Raw genomic sequence first — 22,445 nt, forward strand, 5'->3', positions numbered from 1 at the left:
GAAAAGGAATTTAAGTTAGGAGGGTTTTGAGAGAGGGTATAAATACCCACCATATGAGCAAATTGAACTTTGCCTAAGGTGGAAAATACCTAAAAGGTAAAATCTCATTCTATATCCTCTTATTTTTCTTTCCCCTTAATTTTTCCCCCTCCCCTCTTCTTTTCTCACCTCACACGCACACACCACCTTTACCATCGGTGGCCAGTTGCCACCACCAACACAACCACCCACAGCCAGCACAGAGCGGCAGCAGCAGCAGTCACGGAGAGGTGGCGTCAACCACTCTCCCCTCCTTCCTCTTTTATGTGTCGGTTTTAAAAAAAAAAAAAATTCTCTCTTGTTTTAATTTAATCCAACCTTGATTAATTATTGTTTTTGGGTGTGTGTGTGATGAATTTATGATGTTTTAATCATGATTAATATGTATATAACTTTCAGATTTGGTTTTTGAATTAAAAAGCCCCAAATTGAAAACCCTAGGTTTCTAAATTAATGTTTATTGATGGAATTTGATTGTAGTTGATTAAAACTATTGAAATTAATGTTTAAAACTAATTAAATTACAACAACTTTAAGAGTTTTTATAATGATGGAATTTTTATGTAGAGGCTAGAATCATGTTTCTTGAAAGGATTTTTAATTACCTATTAATTGGGAATAAAAGTAGGTGATTTAAATTAATTTTCAACATGTTTTAGAAGGTTTAAAAATGATTTAAAGAGTGTATATATTGCTGGAAATTTATTACGAGTAGGTATTAATGTCTCTTAGCTTTGTAATTTTAGGTTGTAGGAGACTTCCAAATGAGTGAAATTTTGTGTAGTCGTGGCGATCTTGAGATCATATTCGTGGTACGTTCGCGTACTCAGTAATTATTTAAGTGTGTAGAAGCATGCTAGGCTTTGTTTAATTAATTCCATGGTAGTATCATGATAGGTATTTGTTGGAATTGTTGATTGGATTGATTTTGGTGATTGATTTGTGAAGTGTGAATTATTTGAGGTGAATTATTGATTGGAATTAATTATTTTGGCATGTTGATTATGAACCACACTTTTATTATTGGCATGATTGAAAGCATGTTTAATTAAACAAAAATGTTTAATTGAGTTTGGAATGTTAAAGGGGAATTTCATTATGGTTCATACAAATTTTATAGATGCTATAAGCATAGGAAAGGAGCTATTTAAGTGTCTATGTATACAAGGATTTAATTATAATTTGGTGCCTAAGTGCACTTAAGGTGTTCTAAACACTGAGGGATAAGATTTGTGGTGCATTATGCGCTTAAGGTATTATTTAACGCCAAGGTAGTTTAAAAAAGGTTCAACATTAAATTAAATGTGGTCACTAATTATTCAAGAATTAAATTGGTATGTTTGATTGCTTGAATGATTTATGATGATTGATTGTGTTATGGATTAAGAGTCATCACCAAGTCTAAAATATGTAAACAACATAAAGTGAAAGGGATTACGCACCAAAACTCTTGGAACGTATATACCTCGAGTATGAACATATGGGGGGAGTTATGGGGTTTTATATTTAACCATAGCTTCTACTGGGAGTACAGAACACTATATTTTCCTTTTTATTATGTGTATGGATTCCGCCACTTACGAGTGGTTATTTTATACTGGCACGGTTAACTCATGTGTTAGTACCCCTTTATTGGGGCAGGTTAAAGGGGAAACCCGTTTGATGCCTAATCAAATTAAATAAGCAATTTATTTAGTTATTGGTTGGTTGTGTTGTATGCTTGTAAACAGGTGCAACAAGGTAAGTTGTGTATTGATAGGATGAAAGCATGTTAGTGTGTACTGTTTACGCTTATGCACTCAGTATTACTGATTGTGTGTTTGTATGTTTGTTTGGCCTTGTCTTTATCTTGGCCCTTCGACGACCAATTTCTAATGGCGAGTAGTGGGGACAAAGTAAAGATAAGTTTTTCAGGTGATGGAGCATATTCATGATGGGCATGAGTGTAGAGCGAATTTTGTTTAGTTTCCATAAGAATATGATGTGTTTTATTTGGTTTGATTATTATATCTTGTGAGACTAACGTAAAGGTTTTAATGTTCGTTTGGGGTTTTGATAAGGGCCTACAATGGTTCCAAGGTGTAGGTTGATTTTGTTTGACTTTGGTTTGACTTTACTTTCATTTGATTTGACTTTTTAAGTTGACTTGTTTTGAATGGCTTTTAAAGTGAGTCTTCCACTGTGTGTCTTTGATAATTGTCTTAGCCGTTATCACGATGGCGGTAATGTCTTAGATTTTCCTATTTCGCATTTTAAAAAGGGCGAAACAGGTATTTTAAAGGAAAGGAATTTCTATGGCCAGCCACATATTAATATCTTAAACTATGTACCCTAGAAATTCCTTTCCTTTAAATACCAAATTTTGCCCTTTTTAAAATATGAAATAGGAAAATCTAAGACGTTACCGCCACCGTGAAAACGGCTAAGGCAAATATCAAAGACTCACACAGCGGAAGACTATCTTTAAAACTATTTAAAAACGAGTCAACTTAAAAGTCAAACCAGATGAAAGTAAAAGTCAAACAAAGTCAACCTACAACTCGGAACCATTGTAGGCCCTTAAAACCAAACAATACTTAAAACCTTTGTGATTAGGGGATTTTTCCCCACCAATCACCATCTGACAAGTGGACCAATCAGGTTCCGCCATGTGTCCGTCACATGGGCCAATAGGAGCCTGCCACGTGTCAAGCAATGATCCGTCCACTATGGACCAATTACGACACGACACGTGTCCTTCCCATGACACCTGGGATAACCGGTCACCTAGGCCCAACTTCCGAGGGAAGCCCAATCAGCCCAAGGTTTACCTAAACCTAGATTGACACGTTTCCCGAGGTTATAAATACCTCCCTTAATCCTCATTAAGGGGGATTACACGCTAAAAACGCAGATTACACACATTAAACACTCTCACCTAGAGAGACCCAATCACTTTAATTTCCGCATTAATTACTCCTTAATCAAGTACTAACTTGACCGTCGGAGGCGGATCTCCAATCATCCGGAGCATCCGTTTGTTTTGCAGGTACAGGCGTTCGGTTCCAGTCTCGGAATTGTAACTCTCCCGCAGGACATCAGAAAACCCCGAAACATATTGGCGCCGTCTATGGGGAGAGTACTTCTGAGATGGCATCCACGTTTGTACCGGCTCCTGAAGAGAGACGTCCCCTGGACGACCCTCTAGTTCAGTCGGACCACGACACTGAGAATGAATTTGAAGTTGAAGCTCACACAGCTTCAGACGGGACCCTAAGGGCCCGACGTGCCCGTCATACCGAAAGGAGGGAACGTGAACATCTTCAAACTGGAAGCGAGCCAGCAGGCGCACCGCCTGTTCGGCAGCAGCCGACTGATGGGTCTGCTCCCATCACAAGGAACGAACTCATGACCTTCATGAGGGACTTCAAGGGAGAAATTCAAGAGTTGATCAACAAGAAGCCGCCTGCTCTGGACAAGGAGCAGTCGGCTAAGAAACCCTCCACTTCACGGAAGAGGAAACCAGTTCAAGGGCGAGAGGCGACCCCTCATCCTAAATCTAGGAAGTGGGAGCCACCTGCCCTTGATTTCACAAAATACCGTTTTCCTACTCTAGGAAATAGGAAACCTGTTCGTCATATTCAGGCGGACGGGTCGAGGAAAACATACACAGACGCTCGGCTACTGCTAGAGCAGAAGAAGAGTGACCGATTGTCAGAGTCGGCCTCTACTTCAAACTTCCAAGACAGTCTGCGAAATACCTCGATGAGGCATACTCAGTCGTATCATGAGAGTCAGTCAGGCGGCACCTCCCGCCAGTCCGGCTTTCATAGCGACCAGGCGGTACCAAACTTACCGTTTGTACCGCAACAACATTATTTTTTACAGCCACCTCCGTTTGGTGGACATGCAGCAAAAAAAGTCCAACCTATGGACTGGCAGCTACGGTTGCTTAGACTTGGTGAACAGTCGTCGGCCTTCTCCAAGGAAATTACTGAAGCCGCTCAACCGGCCAAAGTGAAAAATGTATTAGTAGGCGCCTATGACGGCACTACTAACCCAGAAGACCATCTGATGGCATTCACCAACCTGATGTACCTTCAAGGGTTGGATGATCCCACTTGGTGCAAGTGTTTCCCAGCGACTCTCAAAGGAATCGCACAACAATGGTTCGGCAACCTGCCGACTGGTTGTGTAAATAACTTCAAGACGCTTGCTTACTTATTCACCTCCAACTTCGCCATGAACATCCCTACGAAGAAGACGACCCTTGATTTAGGAACAATTCAGCAGGGCGAGAAGGAGGGGCTTCGTTCTTACATCAGGCGGTTTAACCTGATGAGAATACAGATTCAAGGGTTACCGGATGAAGTAGCCTATACTGACTTTTTCAGAGGTCTCAAAGACGGGTCGACCTTCAAATTTGATTTGGTCCGAAAGAGGGTGGCGACTCTTCAAGAGGCCTTGATTGAAGCGGAAGCCTATATACAGGCGACTGATCTTTGTAGTACGGTAAAACAGTCAGACGGGAAAAGGTCCGACAAAAGAGAAGGACGACAGAAGCAGTCGTCAAACAAAGACGAGAAGAGAAAAGAGGTCTGGGCAACTGATTCCTCTAAACAGCCGTCCCAGAAGAAGAAAAAAGAATTCAAACCATACTCCCCAAAGTATGTGTTTAACAAGGATAGCCAATTTATCCTAAAGGAAATCAAGGGACGGATCTCAATTGAGAAGCCGGTCCCCATGAAGGGTTCTGCAAACAATCGGAACCAAGAAAAATTCTGTGATTATCATGAAGATGTTGGTCATCACACCAATGAATGCATCAGTCTCATGCGGTATCTGGACCCCCTGGCTGGGCAAGGTGATCTTGACACTTATGTCAAGAAATCTACGGGGAACACTTCCTTAAAAAAGCAGTCGACCAAAAAGAATCAACAGGCCGACAGCTCCGATACAGATGATGCGGTCGTCTACACCATTGCAGGCGGCTTCTCAGGAGGCGGCCCCACTATTAGGGGCAACAAAGACAATATCAGACGGTTAGATGTAAATTCCGTTCACCAAGAACGGCCCTCCAAATATTCATTTCCTGAGATTGTCATCACTGAAGAAGATCTAGGAGGGGTAAGAGGGCCGCATGACGACCCTATCGTTATTGAATGTAAAGTGGCCAACCAGAGAGTTGGCCGAATCCTCATAGATACCGGAAGCTCCTCATATCTCATCAGTAGCAAATGTCTGTCGAAACTAAAATATCAGACTGATTGCATACATCCGGCATCCCACCCTTTAGTAGGGTTTGGAGGAGGAGTCGTCCACCTAGTGGGACGAGTGGATTTACCCATCCGCCTAGGCGAAAAAGGGGAAGGACGACACATGGTAGTCCGGTTCCTGGTAGTAGAAGAACTCTTGGCCTACAACATGATTCTGGGACGACCAACCCTGAATAATTCCAAGGCTGTTATAATCCCATCTCTTATGTTGCTCAAGTTTGAGAGGGATAATGGAACAGTTGGGTCCCTAAGGGGAGATCAGAAGATGGCCCGAGAGTGCTATCTCTCGGATGTCAAGCCCACTGTTATGGCCACTGGGTTTAGTGGTGGAAAAATAGACCTTGACAATGTCAAGGAGAGTGCGCCTGTTCAAGAAGCAGGCGGCAAGAAGAGAAAGGCATCCCAGACAGGTGCCGCAAGAAAAGACAGAAAATAGCAATCATTGGCAGAGGAGCGGTCGAATGAATTCCGGCCTCAGCCGGCTGGTGAGCAAATGGACCTGATCTTAGACGACTCGCGTCCTGACCGAACAGTCAAAGTTGGGACGACTGCTCTGAGAGTCCTGGGTGACGACTTTCACAAACTATTGAAAGAATACAAGGACATCTTTGCATTAGAACTCCACGAAATGCCAGGCATTAGTCCTGACCTGGCGGTACATAAACTGGCTGTGGATCCGAAAAAGAAGTCGGTAAGGCAGAAGAAGCGGAACCATGGCGAAGAAAGAAGTCAGGCGGCAGCCGCCGAAGTTAAAAAATTACTTGATGCAGGGTTCATTCGGCAATGTTACTTCCCAGACTGGGTTGCAAATGTGGTGCTTGTTAAAAAGCCGAATGGCACCTGGTGAATGTGTGTAGACTACACAGACTTAAACAAGGCGTGCCCCAAAGACAGTTACCCTCTGCCTAAAATTGATAACCTGGTCGACTCAACAGCCGGCCATGCTTTGATGAGCTTTATGGACGCCTACTCTGGTTTCCATCAAATTCCTTTATGGAAGAAAGATCAGGAGAAGACGGCCTTCGTCACTGATCAGGGGTTATACTGTTACACGGTCATGCCGTTTGGTCTTAAGAATGCCCCGGCCACTTTCCAGCGAATGATAAACACTGTGTTCTTTGATCAAATTGGGAGAAATGTCGAGGCATATATTGATGATATGATTGTCAAGTCTAAACTTCAGAAAGATCATCTGTCGGACCTCCGAGAAACTTTCGCCACACTCAGGCGGCACCATGTCATGCTCAATCCCAAGAAATGTGTCTTTGGAGTTGAGTCTGGGAAATTTCTCGGATTCCTTATCAATTAGAGAGGAATAGAGGCGAACCCTGAGAAGGTGCAGGAGGTCATTGACATGCAGTCGACTCGTACCATCCGAGAGGTTCAGAAGTTAACAGGTTGTCTGGCGGCCTTGGGAAGATTTCTAAGCCGATCAGGCGACAAATGCCTATACTTTTTCCAGGCAATTAAGAAAAAGGCAAGGTTTGAATGGGGGCCGGATGCTGAGGCAGCCTTCCAGAAATTGAAAGTTCACTTGCATTCCTTGCCGAGGCTGGTCAACCCTTTGCCCAAAGACGTACTCTACATGTACCTGGCCGTCTCTGATCATGTGTTAAGCGCTGTTCTCCTTGCTGAAAGAGACGGCTGTCAGCTCCCGGTCTACTTTGTCAGTCATGTGCTGAAAAATGCCGAGTTGAGGTATCCCTTGGTGGAGAAATTTGGTCTTGCACTCTTCATGGCTGTTAAAAAATTGAAGCCCTACTTTTTGGCACATGCAGTCGTCGTGTATACAGACCAACCTATCAAGCGGCCACTGACCATCATGGAGTCGTCAGGCCAAATGATCAAATGGGCCATAGAAATACAGAGCCTCGAAGTTACTTTCGAGCCTAGAAAAGCAGTGAAGGGGCAAGCCTTTGCTGACTTTATTGTTGAGATGACTCGTCCTCCTGACTCTCAAGTTCCAGACCAAGTCTGGAAAGTATATGTGGATGGAAGCTCTACTTCAAATGGTTGTGGAGCAGGCGTCATATGTCAGTCGCCAGAGGGCGACAGGTACGAGTATGCTCTACGCTTCAGTTTTCAGGCCTCAAACAATGAGGCAGAATATGAAGCTTTACTAGCCGGAATCCGCATGTGCAAGGCGGCAGGAGCAAGAAAAATAGACGCCTGTTCCGATTCACAATTGATAGTGAGTCAGTACAATGGCGAATACGAAGCAACCCATCCGGCCATGATCAAGTATTTACAGGCGGTCCGACAAGCAGTCGGCTCCCTTGAGGATTTCCATCTGACCCAAGTGCCGAGATCAGAAAACAACCAGGCGGATGCTCTTTCAAAATTAGCATCATCCGCCTCCTGTGATACTCCTCGAACTGTTTTTTTGGGAAGTAATGGAGAGGAGAAGCATTGAGGAAGAACCTATTGGAATCTTAGACAGAAGCTCAACATGGATGGATCCAATCAGGGCATATCTGACAAATGGTACCCTGCCGGATGATCATCAACAGGCGGCAACACTGAAAAAACGCTAAAAACGCAGATTACACACATTAAACACTCTCACCTAGAGAGACCCAATAACTTTAATTTCCGCATTAATTACTCCTTAATCAAGTACTAACTTGACCGTCGGAGGCAGATCTCCAATCATCCGGAGCATCCGTTTGTTTTGCAGGTACAGGCGTCCGGTTCCAGTCTCGGAATTGTAACTCTCCCGCAGGACATCAGAAAACCCCGAAACACTTTGCATTAGTCTCATGAGCATAATAAAAATAAATAATATTCAAAGCAAATAAACACATCGTATTCCTATGAGATCTAAGTGTTTCGGGGTTTTTTGATGTGTCCTACAGGAGAGTTATAACACCAAAACTGGTAGCCCACCGCCTGTACCTGTAAAAGCGGGGAGACTCCGGTTGGTTGGAGTTCCGCCTCCAACGATCAAGTTAGAATACGATTGAGTAAGTAAGGATGCGGAAAATAGACAGTCTCTCGGATTTCGGGAGATTCTGCAATTAATATTGCTCGGTATTTGTGTTTGTATTTATTACTGTGCATGAATGTGTAATAAATGAGGAATTTCCGCTATTTATTGTAGAAGAAGATCTGATCCCCTATTAGGGTTACTCTGCCACGTGTCAGCATCCGATTGGATCCCATTGGGCCTCTATGGGGCTGACACGTGTCAGCTTGCTATTGGGCCACGTGGCATGTGTAATTTTACCCCAAACATTTGCCCCTCACATGTGTCACGTGGCTTGCCACGTGGCACTGTGACACGTGTCATGCTTGGGAAGGCGACGGTTCGTCTCCTTCCCTCCTTTTTTTTTTTTTTTGAATTCAAATTTGAAAAGAGGAGGCGACGGTTCGCCTTCTGGGTTTTCTTATAAATAGGAACCCCCCTCCTCTCATTCCACACTTTTGCAAATTTTTTGAGAGAATTTCCTTGAGAGAAAAAGGGAGAACTCTGATCCCGGCTTCCTTGCTTATACAACCGTATGTCTTTTCCCTACTCATCCGGTTTTTGTCTGAGTTAGCCGGTTATCACCGCTTGTGGGGTTTGCAAGTAATCGCCATCATTTCCAAAGGCACACACGGATTTACCGTTTGTGCTCTAGCTAGTTTAGGTTCAAAAATACTTGCTCTTCTCAGAGGATACACGCGGTTGGTCAAACGCCTGTACCTCTAGCAAGCCATCCATTGAATTCTGTCTGCTTTACCAGCCGGTCAACACTCTTTAAAACTTTCAGCTTACTTTTGAGGTACCGTCTCTACCCCCTTCAACTATTTTATGTATTTTTGTCTCTTTTTCACTCTTTTTGGTTTTAAAAGTGAATGGACTCACCAAACACACACCCGGCACACCACGAATTAGAGGTCAACCGGTCCCCTGGTACGGCTGAGTCTAGGACTAGGGGAGCCACCTCTGGGTACTGGGATTCCCCTTGTTCATCTCCCAATCCGACCGTCTCTGTCTCTGTGTAGGACGCAATGGCTCGTACTAGAAAAACGGCAGTAGATCCGGAGTATAAGGGAGAAAGCTCCAAAGAATTGCCGCCTGAAACAAATCAGGCTGAGATGTCAAGGGAATCCCCAAGAGGTACCCCAAGCACCCCTAGTGATGGAATTCTGGGGTCCGATAATGGAGGCGGCGAAAATACCGCCTCTATCTCTGGAGCTGATGAGGAGAAATCCTCCGATAATGGAGGCGGTGAAGATGCCACCTCTATCTCTGGAGCTGAGGAGGAGAAAGAATCCCCTGGAAATGAGAGCAGCGGAGAAACCGCCTCTACATCAGGCTCTAAAGGCAGTAGCAGCAGCTATCTTACACCGGTTGTAGATAGCGAGGAGGAAGAGAGACCCACTTGGAATAATAAGGGTGATCCCCTCCTAATCGTCGTCTCTGCTAAGGACCGGGCTAGCATGGAGAGGAACTTAGGAAACTTTATCCTCATGCGGCCTCTAGGAAAGGGGTACAAAATTCGAGTGTCGCTTGAGATGGGAACGATTGTCTAGGAAGACAACCAGCGCAATGCAGACAGGTATTTTGGCTGCTACGAGGCGACCTTTCTAGCCGGTCTACGCTTCCCTCTTCATAACACCATTAAGGCCATCCTACGAGGATACGGTTTGGGCATTTGGCAGTTAACCCCCAATTCTTGGGTTAACATTTTGGGCTATATTGCCGCCTGCGAGATGCAGGGCCTAAACGCCGGCTTGGAGGCCTTCGCTCACATGCATTATTTAAGTAGGAGCCCAAGCGGGTGGAGAGCCTGGTATACTCTGACCACCTACCCCTAGTACTTGATGACACTGGACAAACCGTCCAAGTGGTCAGACTGGAAGAACAGGTTCTATCTAGTTTTTGCTCCTACCAAAGAGGAGAATCGAGAGTTCAGGACCTACAACCGGAAGCCCGAGCTTCTTGGGCAAAAATGTAAGATGCCCCGAGTCCCGGATGAGGACTATGAGAGGATAATAGAGGGAGGGTTCTTTGAACTCACCACAACCGCCCTCTCAACCGGTGAACTAATAAGCGTGCCCAAGAATTGGATACCCAAACATGAGTTCCTGTGAGATGAGGCGTTCTTATCTGCCTGTGGGTTAAGCACCCAGTTTAAAAAATGTAGGTTGCAGTAGCACCCGGCTCTATTATGCCACTTTAGCTATTTTATGCTTTTAACATTCTTTATCATCTTTCTCTAATCAGACGGTTTCTTTTCTGCAGTAAACGCTTTGGCAATGTTGCCCCCACACAAGACGCCTGCAAAATCAGCCGCCGAAATCCGCAAGGAGAATGCAGAGAAGAAAAAAGCTACCCAGGCGGCAAAAAACAAGGTACATGCGCCCTTTCCCTAGTCTTGCGTATTTTTGAAGTATATACCGGCTGATCATTATACTTATCTTTTTGACTTAGGAGGGGAGCAAGGCGCCTCGGTCTCTGACCAAGCTGATCTGGCCCCGACCGGGAGAGGAGGTAGCCGTGTCAAATAAGTCACGCAAAACCTCCACACAAGCGGTGGCCAGCCGTCTGACAGTTGGGGGAAAGACTGTAAAGAATACTAGTCTGGGGTTTGATCTAGCCTCCAGATAATCGGATGTCCCAGAGGCATCCAGGGAGGTTGCGCCGCCAAGGGCTTTAGACGCTTCTGCGCTGGTTGAGGGCCATCAAGGCTCTCAACCTATCTCTCAAGGTACAGTAGAACCCTTCAACCCCTCTTTGTTTGGCAAGCCCATGCGGGTCAAGTCACATTCCCAGCTCCAGCCGGAAGATTCTACTGGTAGCCAGCAGTCAATAGGAGGGACGTATGTAGCTCTCTCACCGTCTCTTTCTGGTGCAGATCTCTGCCCTCACTAGCCAGATGTACAATAGTACGCCCGGGCCATGCTGAAGGCCATTCCGAAAGAAGAGAAGGAGGCGATCCCGGGGATCAACACCTTCAATGCTGACCGGGTCATGGTCAGCCTGGCTGAGGTATGTTTCTCCAACTAAATGTTTCAAAGTTATTAGACCGTTTGACCTTCTAACACCGTCTGTGCCTTTGCAGTTCATGCTGCGCGTGGAAGGGCTTAAGAAGGCTTATGCTAGGAAGCAAAAGGAGGTAAGACGGGCTAAACGAGATGCGTCTGAGGCCCATGATGTTGCCCTATATTCCATGATTGTGCATGACTTAGAAACTAAAAGCATAATCATGCAACAGGCGGACTCCATCAAAACGCTTCAAAAGTCCCTCAATGAAGCCCATACAAAGATTCATAACCTCAAGGCGGAGAAAGAAAATGCTGAAGAGGAGGTGAAGAAGGCGGCGGATTCCCTCAAGCTTTTGGAGGCAACCAAGAAGGAGAACTCCTCGCTGCTAACTGAGAACATCCGCCTGAAGAAGGAGGCAGCTTCCGCCAGTCAGAACTTCCAAACCACCTTGGAAGCTGAACAGAGCTGGCTCATTGAGGAGAATGAGTAAGACTGCGAAAACCGTATGCAAATGGCTTGGTCCCTGGTTCATCCGGAGGCAGACTATGCCGTCTGGGAGCTAGCCTAAAAATACGCAGATCTTGCCATTTTGGCCCAGGAAACAAACCAGCCGGCACCGGAGCCGTAAGAGGTATGGGCCAAGAAGGAAATCGAGGCTATGTAGGCGGAAATGGGCGCCGACAGGGATGAAGAAGCCCGAGCTGAAAATTAGGCGGTCCAAGTTGAAGAGACCCCTGCCCCTCCTGCTCCTGAAGCCGCCTCCAAGGACCCGGCTATACGCCAATTTGTACATTTTCCAGATGAGTCGGCTTAATTTCTATTTACTGTGTGTTAATTTCAATTTTCGTTTGCTTCAATTTTTTGCATTTTCAATTTTTTGCATTTCTGGTTTGTATGCAATATCCCGGATGTGTGAGCTTCCTTGCCCCTAGACGGTTGTGTGCGTGGTAGCTGTCCTACTCTAAGCACGTAGCCGTGCAAACGAGCATCCGGGGAATAAACAGGCGGTCCCTTGACTATATTGAGAGTCGCTGAATTGGCTAAGTAGGGATAGTAGACGGAAGTTGCTCATGCCCATCGCTTATCCAACTGTTTGATACCCTTCGGGTAATTAGTCTTTGACCGGCTGCAATACCTTTGAGTGAGAACCGGTTTTACCTGATCCGGACCATAAGTACCGGCTGTGCCACTTTTGGGCGACGTGCGATTGGGTCAAAGTCAATTAAATGGTATTGGGTTAATAATCGGCTGAGCGCCTTAAAGTGGCTGCATCTCAAGCGTTGCATCTCAACCTTTCTTTTTAGGTGAAGTGGTTGGCGAAAGTCCGGCTGTAATGCTTTTGAGCACTTGCCGTGTATTTCAGATCGAGATTTCGGGAACCGTCTATGCCACTTGGGAGCAACATGAGGTATCTCGATTTCAATTGCATATTCAAGCAAATGTTTTAACCTGGAAGGTTAGTTTTTAGCCGCTTGTACGTTTTGATAAAACAATGTACCACCCAAATGGGAGATGTTCTCTTCGATGATTTCACCCAAAGGGGCATCGCCGGATGCCTGCTCATGTTGAAGCAGGTGGTTGGTTTAAGATAAAATCTGGCCTTTGGCCTCAGAATTTACCTCAGAAGAAAAAGCTTCAATCAAAAGGAAGAGACTCATTACTCGTGCTGGGTGCAAGGCACATATTGTCATAAAGCATTGTGATGATAACAAATTCATAGTGTCACAATTTCATGAGGGACATACTCATGCACTTTATACACTTAGTTGCAATCACTTCCAAAAAGAAGGAAGGAAAATGAACATATTGCACAAAAAAATAATTATGAATAATTCTAAGGTAACACTTTCAAAGTCTCTTATGTTTCATGAATTCTCTATATGTTCTAATAAAAGCTGTTTGCTCATTTGACAAATGAGAAAATAATTATTTGCTCATTTCAAAAATGAGCATTGAATTGTTTGTTCATTTGAAAAATCAGCATTAAATTGTTTGCTCATTTGACAAACTGTTTTGTTCTTTAAATAGGTGAATATTGGCCCTGTTACAACTTTTCGAATGATGAAGGAAATTGTTGGAGGATATGATAACATAGGTGCATCTAAGCAAGATTTCAAAAAATTTCATAGAGATTTAAAGCATACATTCAAGGAAGCGATGCTCAAATGTTCGTGGATAATTTTACCAACAAAAAGCTAATGTGGAGTGTTTTTTTCTTTGATTTTGAGATGGATGAAGATTATTGCCTTTGTAGAGCATTGTGGGCAGACCCCCTTTGTAAAAAGAGTTATGCTCTATTTGGTGATATGGTATCCTTTGATACCACATACCAAACCAATAGGTAATACATAATAATCACAATTCATTCTATGTTATAACTATGGCTTAACTTAATGACTTTGTTTTAAATGAACTTAGTATAATTGTTTGCTTACTTCAATGTGAAAAGTGAATATCCCCATAAGTCTAATTTTCTTTGATAAGAGTATGTATATGGGCATTGAATTGCATGTTCATTTGACAAATGAGCATTGAATTATTTTCTCATTTGACAAATGGGCAAAGAATTGTTTTCTTATTTCACAAATGAGCATTGAGTTATTTGCTCATTTGTCAAATGAGCATTGAGTTATTTGCTCATTTGAAAAATGAGCATTCAATTATTTGCTCATTTGACAAATGAGCATTGAGTTATTTGCTCATTTGACAAAAGAGCAAAGAATTGTTTGTTTATCTCACAAATGAGCATTGAGTTATTTGCTCATTTGACAAATGAGAATTGAGTTATTTGCTCATTTGACAAATGAGAATTGAGTTATTTGCTCATTTGACAAAGAGCAAAGAATTGTTTGTTTATTTCACAAATGAGCATTGCATTATTTACTCATTTAAAATTTAATCTGTTTGTATAAACAGGTACAACATGGTGTTTACTCCATTTACAGGGGTTGACCATCATAAGAGCTGCATTACCTTTGATGTTGGTTTCATAGCAAAGGAAGATATTGTGTCATTTGAGTGGCTGTTTAGATCATTTCTCAAGGCAATGGGTGGGAATGAACCTAATTGTATTATCACGGATCAGGATCTAGCAATGAAAATTGCTGTTAAAAGTGTGTTTAAGAAGACCAAACATTGGTTTTGTATATGGCACATAATGAAAAAGTTACCAGATAAGGTGGAGAAATCAATCATGCAAGAAGAAACTGGTTTCCTAAAAAATATATGTGCTTGCGTTTGGCATCTTGAATTTGAACCCGCTGAGTTTGAAGAAAGGTTGAACAAGGTGATGGTTGAATACCACTTGGAAGAACATGAGTGGTTAGGTTATATGTACAAGATAAGGGACAAGTGGATTCCGGCGTATTTCAGAGATGTGTTCCTTGGAGGAATAATGCGTACAACATCAAGATCCGAAAGTGAAAACAACTTTTTCTGCTCCTTTATCAATCCTCATGTGTCACTTGTTCAGATAATGATTCAAAGAACAAATTCCTGAGTGCAAAACACCACTAGGGATAGAAAAGCATGCCTCACATTTATATACTAACTCTGTCTTTTATGAATTTCAATATGAAGTTGAAATTGCTTGTTTTTCTTGTGGTGGTGATGAATTGAAGAAAGAAAATGGATTGGAAGTTGCAAAAGTAAGTGAAGGAAATCGGATTAGAACATTTGATGTTGTGTTTAATCCAACTAACTATGACACCACATGTTCTTGCAAGCTATTTTATAGACAAGGAATTCCATGTAGACATATGATTTGGGTTTGGAAAGCAAAAAGGTTTGAAACCATTCCTGAGCAGTATATGCTACACAGATGGACTACTTTGGCACTGAAGAAACCAATTTTTGACTTGGGTGGAAACCTGTTGGAGGAATGTGCTAATTTAATTGACAAGAAAAAATTGTTAAATAATTTATGGTCAGAGATACACACTTGTGTAAGTTTGGCAGAAGGCAAAGATGAAGATATTCAAGACCTTGTGATAAATCTTCAAGGAATAAGAAAGGATTTGGAGGCTAAGAGGATTGTAAGAAATAATGAAACAACAGCTGGAAGTGCAAACAACAAAGGACAAGACATTGAGCTATTGATTGGAGCTAGTGTTCCAACTGAAATAATTGTCAAACCTCCAAAAATTTCAAAGAATAAAGGGACTGGAGTTCATGTATCAAATGAAGAGACTTCAAAAAAGAAAGGGGCTGATATTGATGTGCCAAATGTTGAAACAAGAGGTAAAAGTGCAAAAAGGCTGAAGGGAGAAAAAGAAAAGGCTATAAAACAAAACCAGAAAAAGAAGAGATTATGTAGAGGTTGTGGTGAATTGAGTCATCATGATATTAGAAATTGTCTAGAAAAAGTGTAATGATAACTTTATTTCATATCAAATGAACTCATTCTTTCTCATAACATGTCAATATTACATAGTTTTAGGCGGCTAAGGCTTGAAATCACATGAATAGAGCAATTCAAGGGTTTTAGGACGCATTTTCATCCAAAATATCCCAAATATGGCCTATGTGACTACTACTTTGCCTATTTCCTACGTTTCTTATCAAATCACATGAAAAGAGAAAATTAACTACGTCAATGGCATGCCTCATCAAGTTGTAGTGTGTTCGTACAACGACTCACTATTTCAAACATGAATCTCATCACGTATAGGCTAACCACAATCAACTCCGTTATCTTGTTGTGCACACTAGCATAGGAAAAAAGTATATGAATCAAATATGCATAGCAAATTAGCAACATCTTACGCATTTTTTATTACGAAAATCACAATATCATGTGGCATTACCATTGGTGATTTCCATGTAGGACCTTCACGAGCTCGACAATTTAGCTTCTTCATAACACTATAGAAAACTAAGTTCAAATTTGATTAGTATGACTAATAAATGAGTTAGGTAATGGTAATCAACACTAGGTAGCTATATTTACTTTTGTAGTATGGCCTTCACGAGCAACTTTTTTGGCTGAGACAATCGAGCTGAATCAAATAGGAAAATTGAGTTATTGGAAACATAAATCACCAGTAGCATTGAATTACCTCATGAATGTTTGAATGAGGGAAATTTTAATCATTGAAACACTTAGAAATTCCTTCACATCGTCTTTGCTAATCCATGCAATTGCATCCTCATCATAGTGGAACAATGCCTTAGGTAGTGCAACTTCAATGGGAATGTCACTAGGCAACATACTAACACAATTGTGTAGAAAAGTTAAATTCTTAGAGAGCGATTCAAGGACCGTGCCTCCAACAAGTGGAGTAGCTTGCATGGCTGAACCTCTCGAAGAGTTCTTCTTCGACGCTTGTTCACTCTTCGACCGTTGTTCACTTATCTTCTTTGTAGGTTGATCAATGCTTTTAGGCTTCTCCACCCTCCTTTTCATTGAAATTTGGCTTTTATTCGAAATTTGATAAAACAAATCACGCAATTGGTTAGAAAAGGAATCCATCCAACTCTTAGGAAGACAATCGGACATAGAGTAAAGAGTGAACCTAAAATCTTACCTCGTTGATCAACCTTAACCAAGCACATGGCCATTGCACAAAGGTACCTTTTGCTTCCCAAAGTGTAGTAATTCCATCCTCCTCTACGGGCATCGGTAGTCGGATGTCCTGAAACCCCGCAATCACAGAATTGATCCCTACCGAGTAATGTTGTGGCCGAAGCGGTCGCAAATGGACAGTACCACACGTCGGTTGTGCACTAGCATACGCCACCAAATACAAAGTTCCACTGTTTGATAGCCCCGGGGTCTCTTCCTACACCAATTTGGAAGATCACTTATAAGAACCAAACATATCACAAGGGGTCTTTTCTTACACAATTCACTACGCTAGAACTAAACAAATCACCTGTAAATCTTGAAATTTATGAGGTGTTGGATTATGAGCTCCCTCGAGTCCGCATGTGTAGGAGTACCAACCTGTAATAGTAAAATAATAATGCGACCTTAGATCTAACGTAACTCAATATGACAAAACTAATAGATTTGAAACTACAACGTGTATCTCATCATCTTCTCCATGTATCTCATCTTCTCCTTGTCCTTGTGGGTGACTAAATGAGTCGACTGGTGTAGTCGAGGGAAACGACAAGCTCGGTAAGTTCATTTGCTTCGCCCAAGCATTGAATTCACCTACTATCTCGTTGCGCACTTGTTCCTTAATTGATGCCACCTTGGCATCTAAGTCATGTGGTGAATTAACACTTGCTCGAGATCTTTCTGATTTGGTGTATTCTGCACCCATCACCTTTTCCCATCCTAGTAATGTCCCTCCCACTCCTAATACCCATCCTGGATGGTAGGGCTTTCCCAAACCCAAGGTGAAAGGGTCTTTTTCTACAGTTGGGACGAGCTTGCCTTTAACCAGTTCTTCAGTGTACTCAAGCTGTAGCAAAATAAAAAAGGTAACATGAATATATTTACTGCTTTTGTATAATGATATTTATGCAAAATCTTCATAAAGCTCACAAGTTCATAGTTAGCTTACAAGTTTATCTGTCATTTCTTTGGTTTCCGGAGCCTTGATGACCCATTTTCCGGTTTCCTTGTCACGTGCATGCAGAGAACAAATGAAATCGCCAGCACGACTCACCAACGTAGTGATCGTGGAATCAAAGGGTTCTTTCGATGACCCTAGAAGCAAAGTGGGGTATACTCCCTCATTCACCCACATTTCCCTCTCTTCACCAAATGTCTTAGACCCCATACGATGGGTGTATTGCCTCTACAATGCATTTTTGGAATTTGGCTCCCGCAAATCCTACATAATTAGAAATGTTTGTATCACTTCAAAAAGTCAATATATTATACAATTGTCATCAGATTTACCCAAACTTACAATTGCTTCCTTTTGACTTCTTTGAAGAACAAAAGCTTCCCAATCGTCCTTCGGTACGCTTGGCCATTTTTTCCATGGGAATTGCTCTTGTGCGATAACTTCATCATTTCCACTTCCATTATCCTTTCCCTTGTAAGATTTCTTCTTCTTTGGTTTTCTCACAACTCTCTTAGTGATCCACCCACGAACTAAAGTGGTCTTGAAGCCTCTAAATCTTTCCACTTGTATAGATTCAAACACCCTTTACTTGGCGGCATCATTAGGAATATTAAACAGACTCTACAAGCATAAATAGAAGCAATTATTAGTTTCACCTTTTAAATAATAATAAGGTGAAGGTATTTATAATTGTGTAAATGTGCCAACAAAACACTTGCCCTTGTATCATTCCAAAATGTTTGAATCAAGCCTGGAGATACTTGCCGCCAACCAAGTGTAATACGGATTTTGCGCGCGCATATGCTAACGTGAACAGCATATTGACGACGCCATTTGCCCGTAGGTTGGCCTACCTTGTCATACTCCAGGACCATGGGACCGACGGGTTTCTTGAAACTTGTCGTCGGACCCTTACCCTTTTTCTTAGCCGGTGCCTTCACCCCCCCTCCACCACATGTGCTGTTCATTTGACATTGTCCTTGGCTTTGAGTTTGGGGAGTAGGATTCTCACCAACCATCTCAGAAATTGCATTTTCAATACGAGGCGCACGTTCAGCTGAAATTTCAAATTCATCAAGCTTACGCTCAAACTCATCCTGAGCCTGATCTTTTGGCTCACCCAAATCATTCTCCTTGTTGACATCATAAAGCTCATCCTCATCCTTGGAAATCATCATCATCATCCTCCATATCCTCTACATAATGAAGGTCCTGATCGTCCTCCATGAGATATAAACACATGTCATTACAAACATAACACGTTATTAGTTGTAATATAAATAAATTTGTTAGGTAAACTTATAATCAAATATAAATTTATGAATTACAGTACAAATCAACATAGAAAATGGGCAAGTAAGTTAACATATAGATCATTTTTATTCCATATTTCAAAATTTTTAAAAGTTACTTCATTCATTTAAAAGAAAATGTGAAAAATGGGCAAGTAAGTTAACACTTTCATTCATTTTCACCAAAATAATCTTTAAATCACCTAACTTGTGCTTTTATAATACTTTCAATGCCTACAATTTCAAAATTTTAAAGAATAGTACCTCAATCTAATATTCCTTCGTTGGGGTCTGATCGCATATAGTTTGCTTGGTCGTCTATGTTATTTGGTACAACAGGTCTAGGAACAGTGAAAGGTGCTGAATGATCAAACGCATCATATTTTTCCTCATCCTCAACATCTCCAATGCCTAGGATTCTTCTTTTGCCAGCTAGCACAATAGACTATTTTGGATCGACTGGGTCAGTTACGTAGAACACTTGCTTAGCTTGAGATGCAAGGATGAATGGTTCCGCACTATCATTCAGGTGGCCAAGATCTACAAGAGTAAAGTCATCATATTTGACGTTACGCTTGATATTATCAACCCACTTACACTGGAAAAGAGCAACAGTGAAGTTACAATAATCAAGCTCCTATATTTTTTGAATTCGACCATAGTATGACAACTCTGCATAAAACAACGGGTGATTTATCCTTAGCACTTGCAAACTCCCTTGACGATGCCATAAGCGTTACACCACTGTTTTGGGTCGAGGAAGATTTCAAATCTTAACGCTCAGTCCAAAAAGTGTACCCATTTATGTCATATCCCTCAAATGAGCGAACATCATCCCTAAGACCATAAGCAAGCCACCTTACTATATCAGTGACACTCTCATCCAATCGACCCATCGCTCGATCACGGAACCAACTCACAAACCTCTTATTATGCAATTGCATCAATGCCCTTTCAACTTTTTATGAAAATTCATCACGCAAACTGACCATGTGCTCGTCTAAATATGGATGGACATCTACAACATGGTGCAACACGTATAGGTGTGCTTGTAAGAACTTATCTCGGTCAGGTGACATTCGTTTCGAATCGATTGTGCCATGACCATCAAGTCTCCCTTCATGTCGAGAAGTAGGAAGACCAATAGGTTCAGCAACAGCTATATAGTCAGCCATAAAATTACCAATCTCGTCACCCACGGTCCCTTGAATCATACTTCCTTCTGGGTATGCTCGATTCCTTACTTTATTTTGCAATGTACCCATGTGTCTTTCAAAAGGATAGCACCACCTCATGAACAGTGGACCGCACAACTTAATCTCATGCACTAAATAAAGAATCAGATGCACCATTATGACAAAAAATGAGTGTGGGAAGTACATCTCAAATTTGCACAAAGTCACAACCACATCCGCCTGCAAAAAAGCATCAAGTGTACAAGGATCAAGCACTTTGCTGCATATTATATTGAAAAACGAACAAAGGCTTGTAATAGCTTCCTTCACGTGCTATGGTAAAATACCTCGTATTGCAATTGGTAAGAATACTTGCATCATAACGTGACAATCGTGGGATTTCATACTTGTCAGCTTCAATTCTCCAATTAAGGATACAAATCTTTTCATGTTAGATGCGTACCCTGATGGAACCTTAATGTCGTACAGACATGCACAAAACATCTGTTTTTTCTACCCTTGACAATGTGTAGCAAGCCGAAGGTAAATAAGCCTTTTCATCCTTGGCTTTTCCCTCATATTTCTTCTTTGACGCATCCGTGGCCTTTCCCTTCCTTTCCCTTTCCCTTTCCCTTTCCCTTTCCCTTGCTCTTCCCATTTCCTTTTTTCGAACTCATTTCATTTTCCTTTTCCTGTTCCTTTCCCTTTCTCACCTTTTCCTGAGCCCACAATTCTTGACAAACCCCCATCATTTCCAAATCTAACCGTGCACCCTTTCCATCCTTTGTTTTGCCTTGAATATTCATCAGCTTTCCCACAAGTGCATCACACACATTCTTCTCTATATGCATCACATCAAGACAGTGCCTAACGTCATGTTCTTTCTAGTATGGAAGCTTCCAAAAGATTGATTCTTTTTTGAAGAGAGCAGTTGAAATCGCAGCTTTTTATGTTTTCCCAAATACAGTTCGTATACCCTTAACTCGAGCATAAACCTCCTCACCAGTCAATAGCCTAGGCGCAGTCCCCTCTTCCGCTGTCCCATCGAAAGCCTTTTTCTGCCTACGGTACGGGTGATCGCGCCTGAGCAACCTTCGGGTCCGCACGTACACCTCTTTGTGAGAATGATCAAGGCACATGCTTGGTGTGTCATCAATACAAGTGGGGCATGCTTTTTTTTCCTTTGTTCTTGTACCCAGACAGGTTGCCATATGCAGGAAAATCATTAACGATCCACATAAGAGTTGCACGCAATGTGAACATCTCATTTTTGTGAGCATAAAAAACGGAAACCCCTTCGTCCCACATCTTTCTCAAATCGTCAACAAGTGGCGCAAGATAAACATCTATGTCGTTTCCAGGTTGCCTTGGCCCCATTATTAGTAGTGAAAGCATTACATACTTACGTTTCATGCACAACCAAGGAGGAAAATTGTAGATCACTAAAAGTACCGGCCATGTGCTGTGTTGGGTACTAAGAGTGCTAAATGGATTCATCCCATCCGTGCACAACCCAAGCCTTAAATTTTGGACTTCATCACTAAATTTCCCAAACTTCATATCATATTCTTCCAACGCGGGGAGTCGGCTGGATGCTTCAGCATTCTGTTTTTCTTTCTTCCCTCTGCATGCCACCTCAAGTTTTTAGCGTCTTTTGGAGTTGAGAATAAACGCTTAAACCTTGGAATAATGGGAAGATACCACAACACCTTAGTAGGAGGTCCCTTCGTACCAGCATTGCAACTCATGCGCTTGTAGCGCGACTTCTTGCATCGTGGACACTCCTCCAATTGTTCATATTCATTTCGATAAAGAATACAATCATTAAGACATGCATGAATCTTCTTATACTCCAAACCAAATGGACACATGAGCTTCTTTGCATAATAGTAAGACTTAGGAATTTCGTTCTCGTCAGGCAACATCTCACTTAACATGGTCAACAAAGAAGTAAAACTATTGTCCGTCCACCCATGCTTCGACTTAATGTTAAAAAGTGTTAGCACGGCTGATAGTTTGCAGTATTTTTTGCACCCATGATACAAAGTCTTTTTAGAAGCCTCCGATAATGACTCAAACACGTCACCTTCAACACCACGCATCATCTCATCCACCCCTTCATCCTCGACCTCATCCACCTAATCATCCTCAAATCCATCCTCATCACTATTATTAATAATATATTCATC

The 22,445-nt window shown here is 42.1% G+C and overlaps 1 protein-coding gene across 1 annotated transcript; it reads left to right on the forward strand.

Annotated features, from left to right (window-relative positions):
* The first annotated feature begins 15,026 nt into the window (after window positions 1–15,026).
* On the forward strand, window positions 15,027–16,137 carry LOC110722346. Its single transcript, XM_021901622.1, has 2 exons — window positions 15,027–15,507; window positions 16,094–16,137. Exons 1-2 carry the CDS (start codon window positions 15,027–15,029, stop codon window positions 16,135–16,137), a joined length of 525 nt encoding a protein of 174 aa, XP_021757314.1.
* The last annotated feature ends 6,308 nt before the right edge of the window (window positions 16,138–22,445 follow it).

Source organism: Chenopodium quinoa, unplaced genomic scaffold, assembly GCF_001683475.1.
Source record: "Chenopodium quinoa cultivar QQ74 unplaced genomic scaffold, ASM168347v1, whole genome shotgun sequence".
NCBI classification, from domain to species: Eukaryota; Viridiplantae; Streptophyta; class Magnoliopsida; order Caryophyllales; family Amaranthaceae; genus Chenopodium; species Chenopodium quinoa.

Coding starts and splice junctions, on each gene's coding strand:
- LOC110722346 (XM_021901622.1), top strand. CDS start 15,027: ATGATTTGGGTTTGGAAAGCAAAAAGGTTTGAAACCATTCCTGAGCAG. Junction 15,508..16,093: donor GCCAAATGTTGAAACAAGAG/GTAAAAGTGCAA, acceptor ATTTCCATGTAG/GACCTTCACGAGCTCGACAA.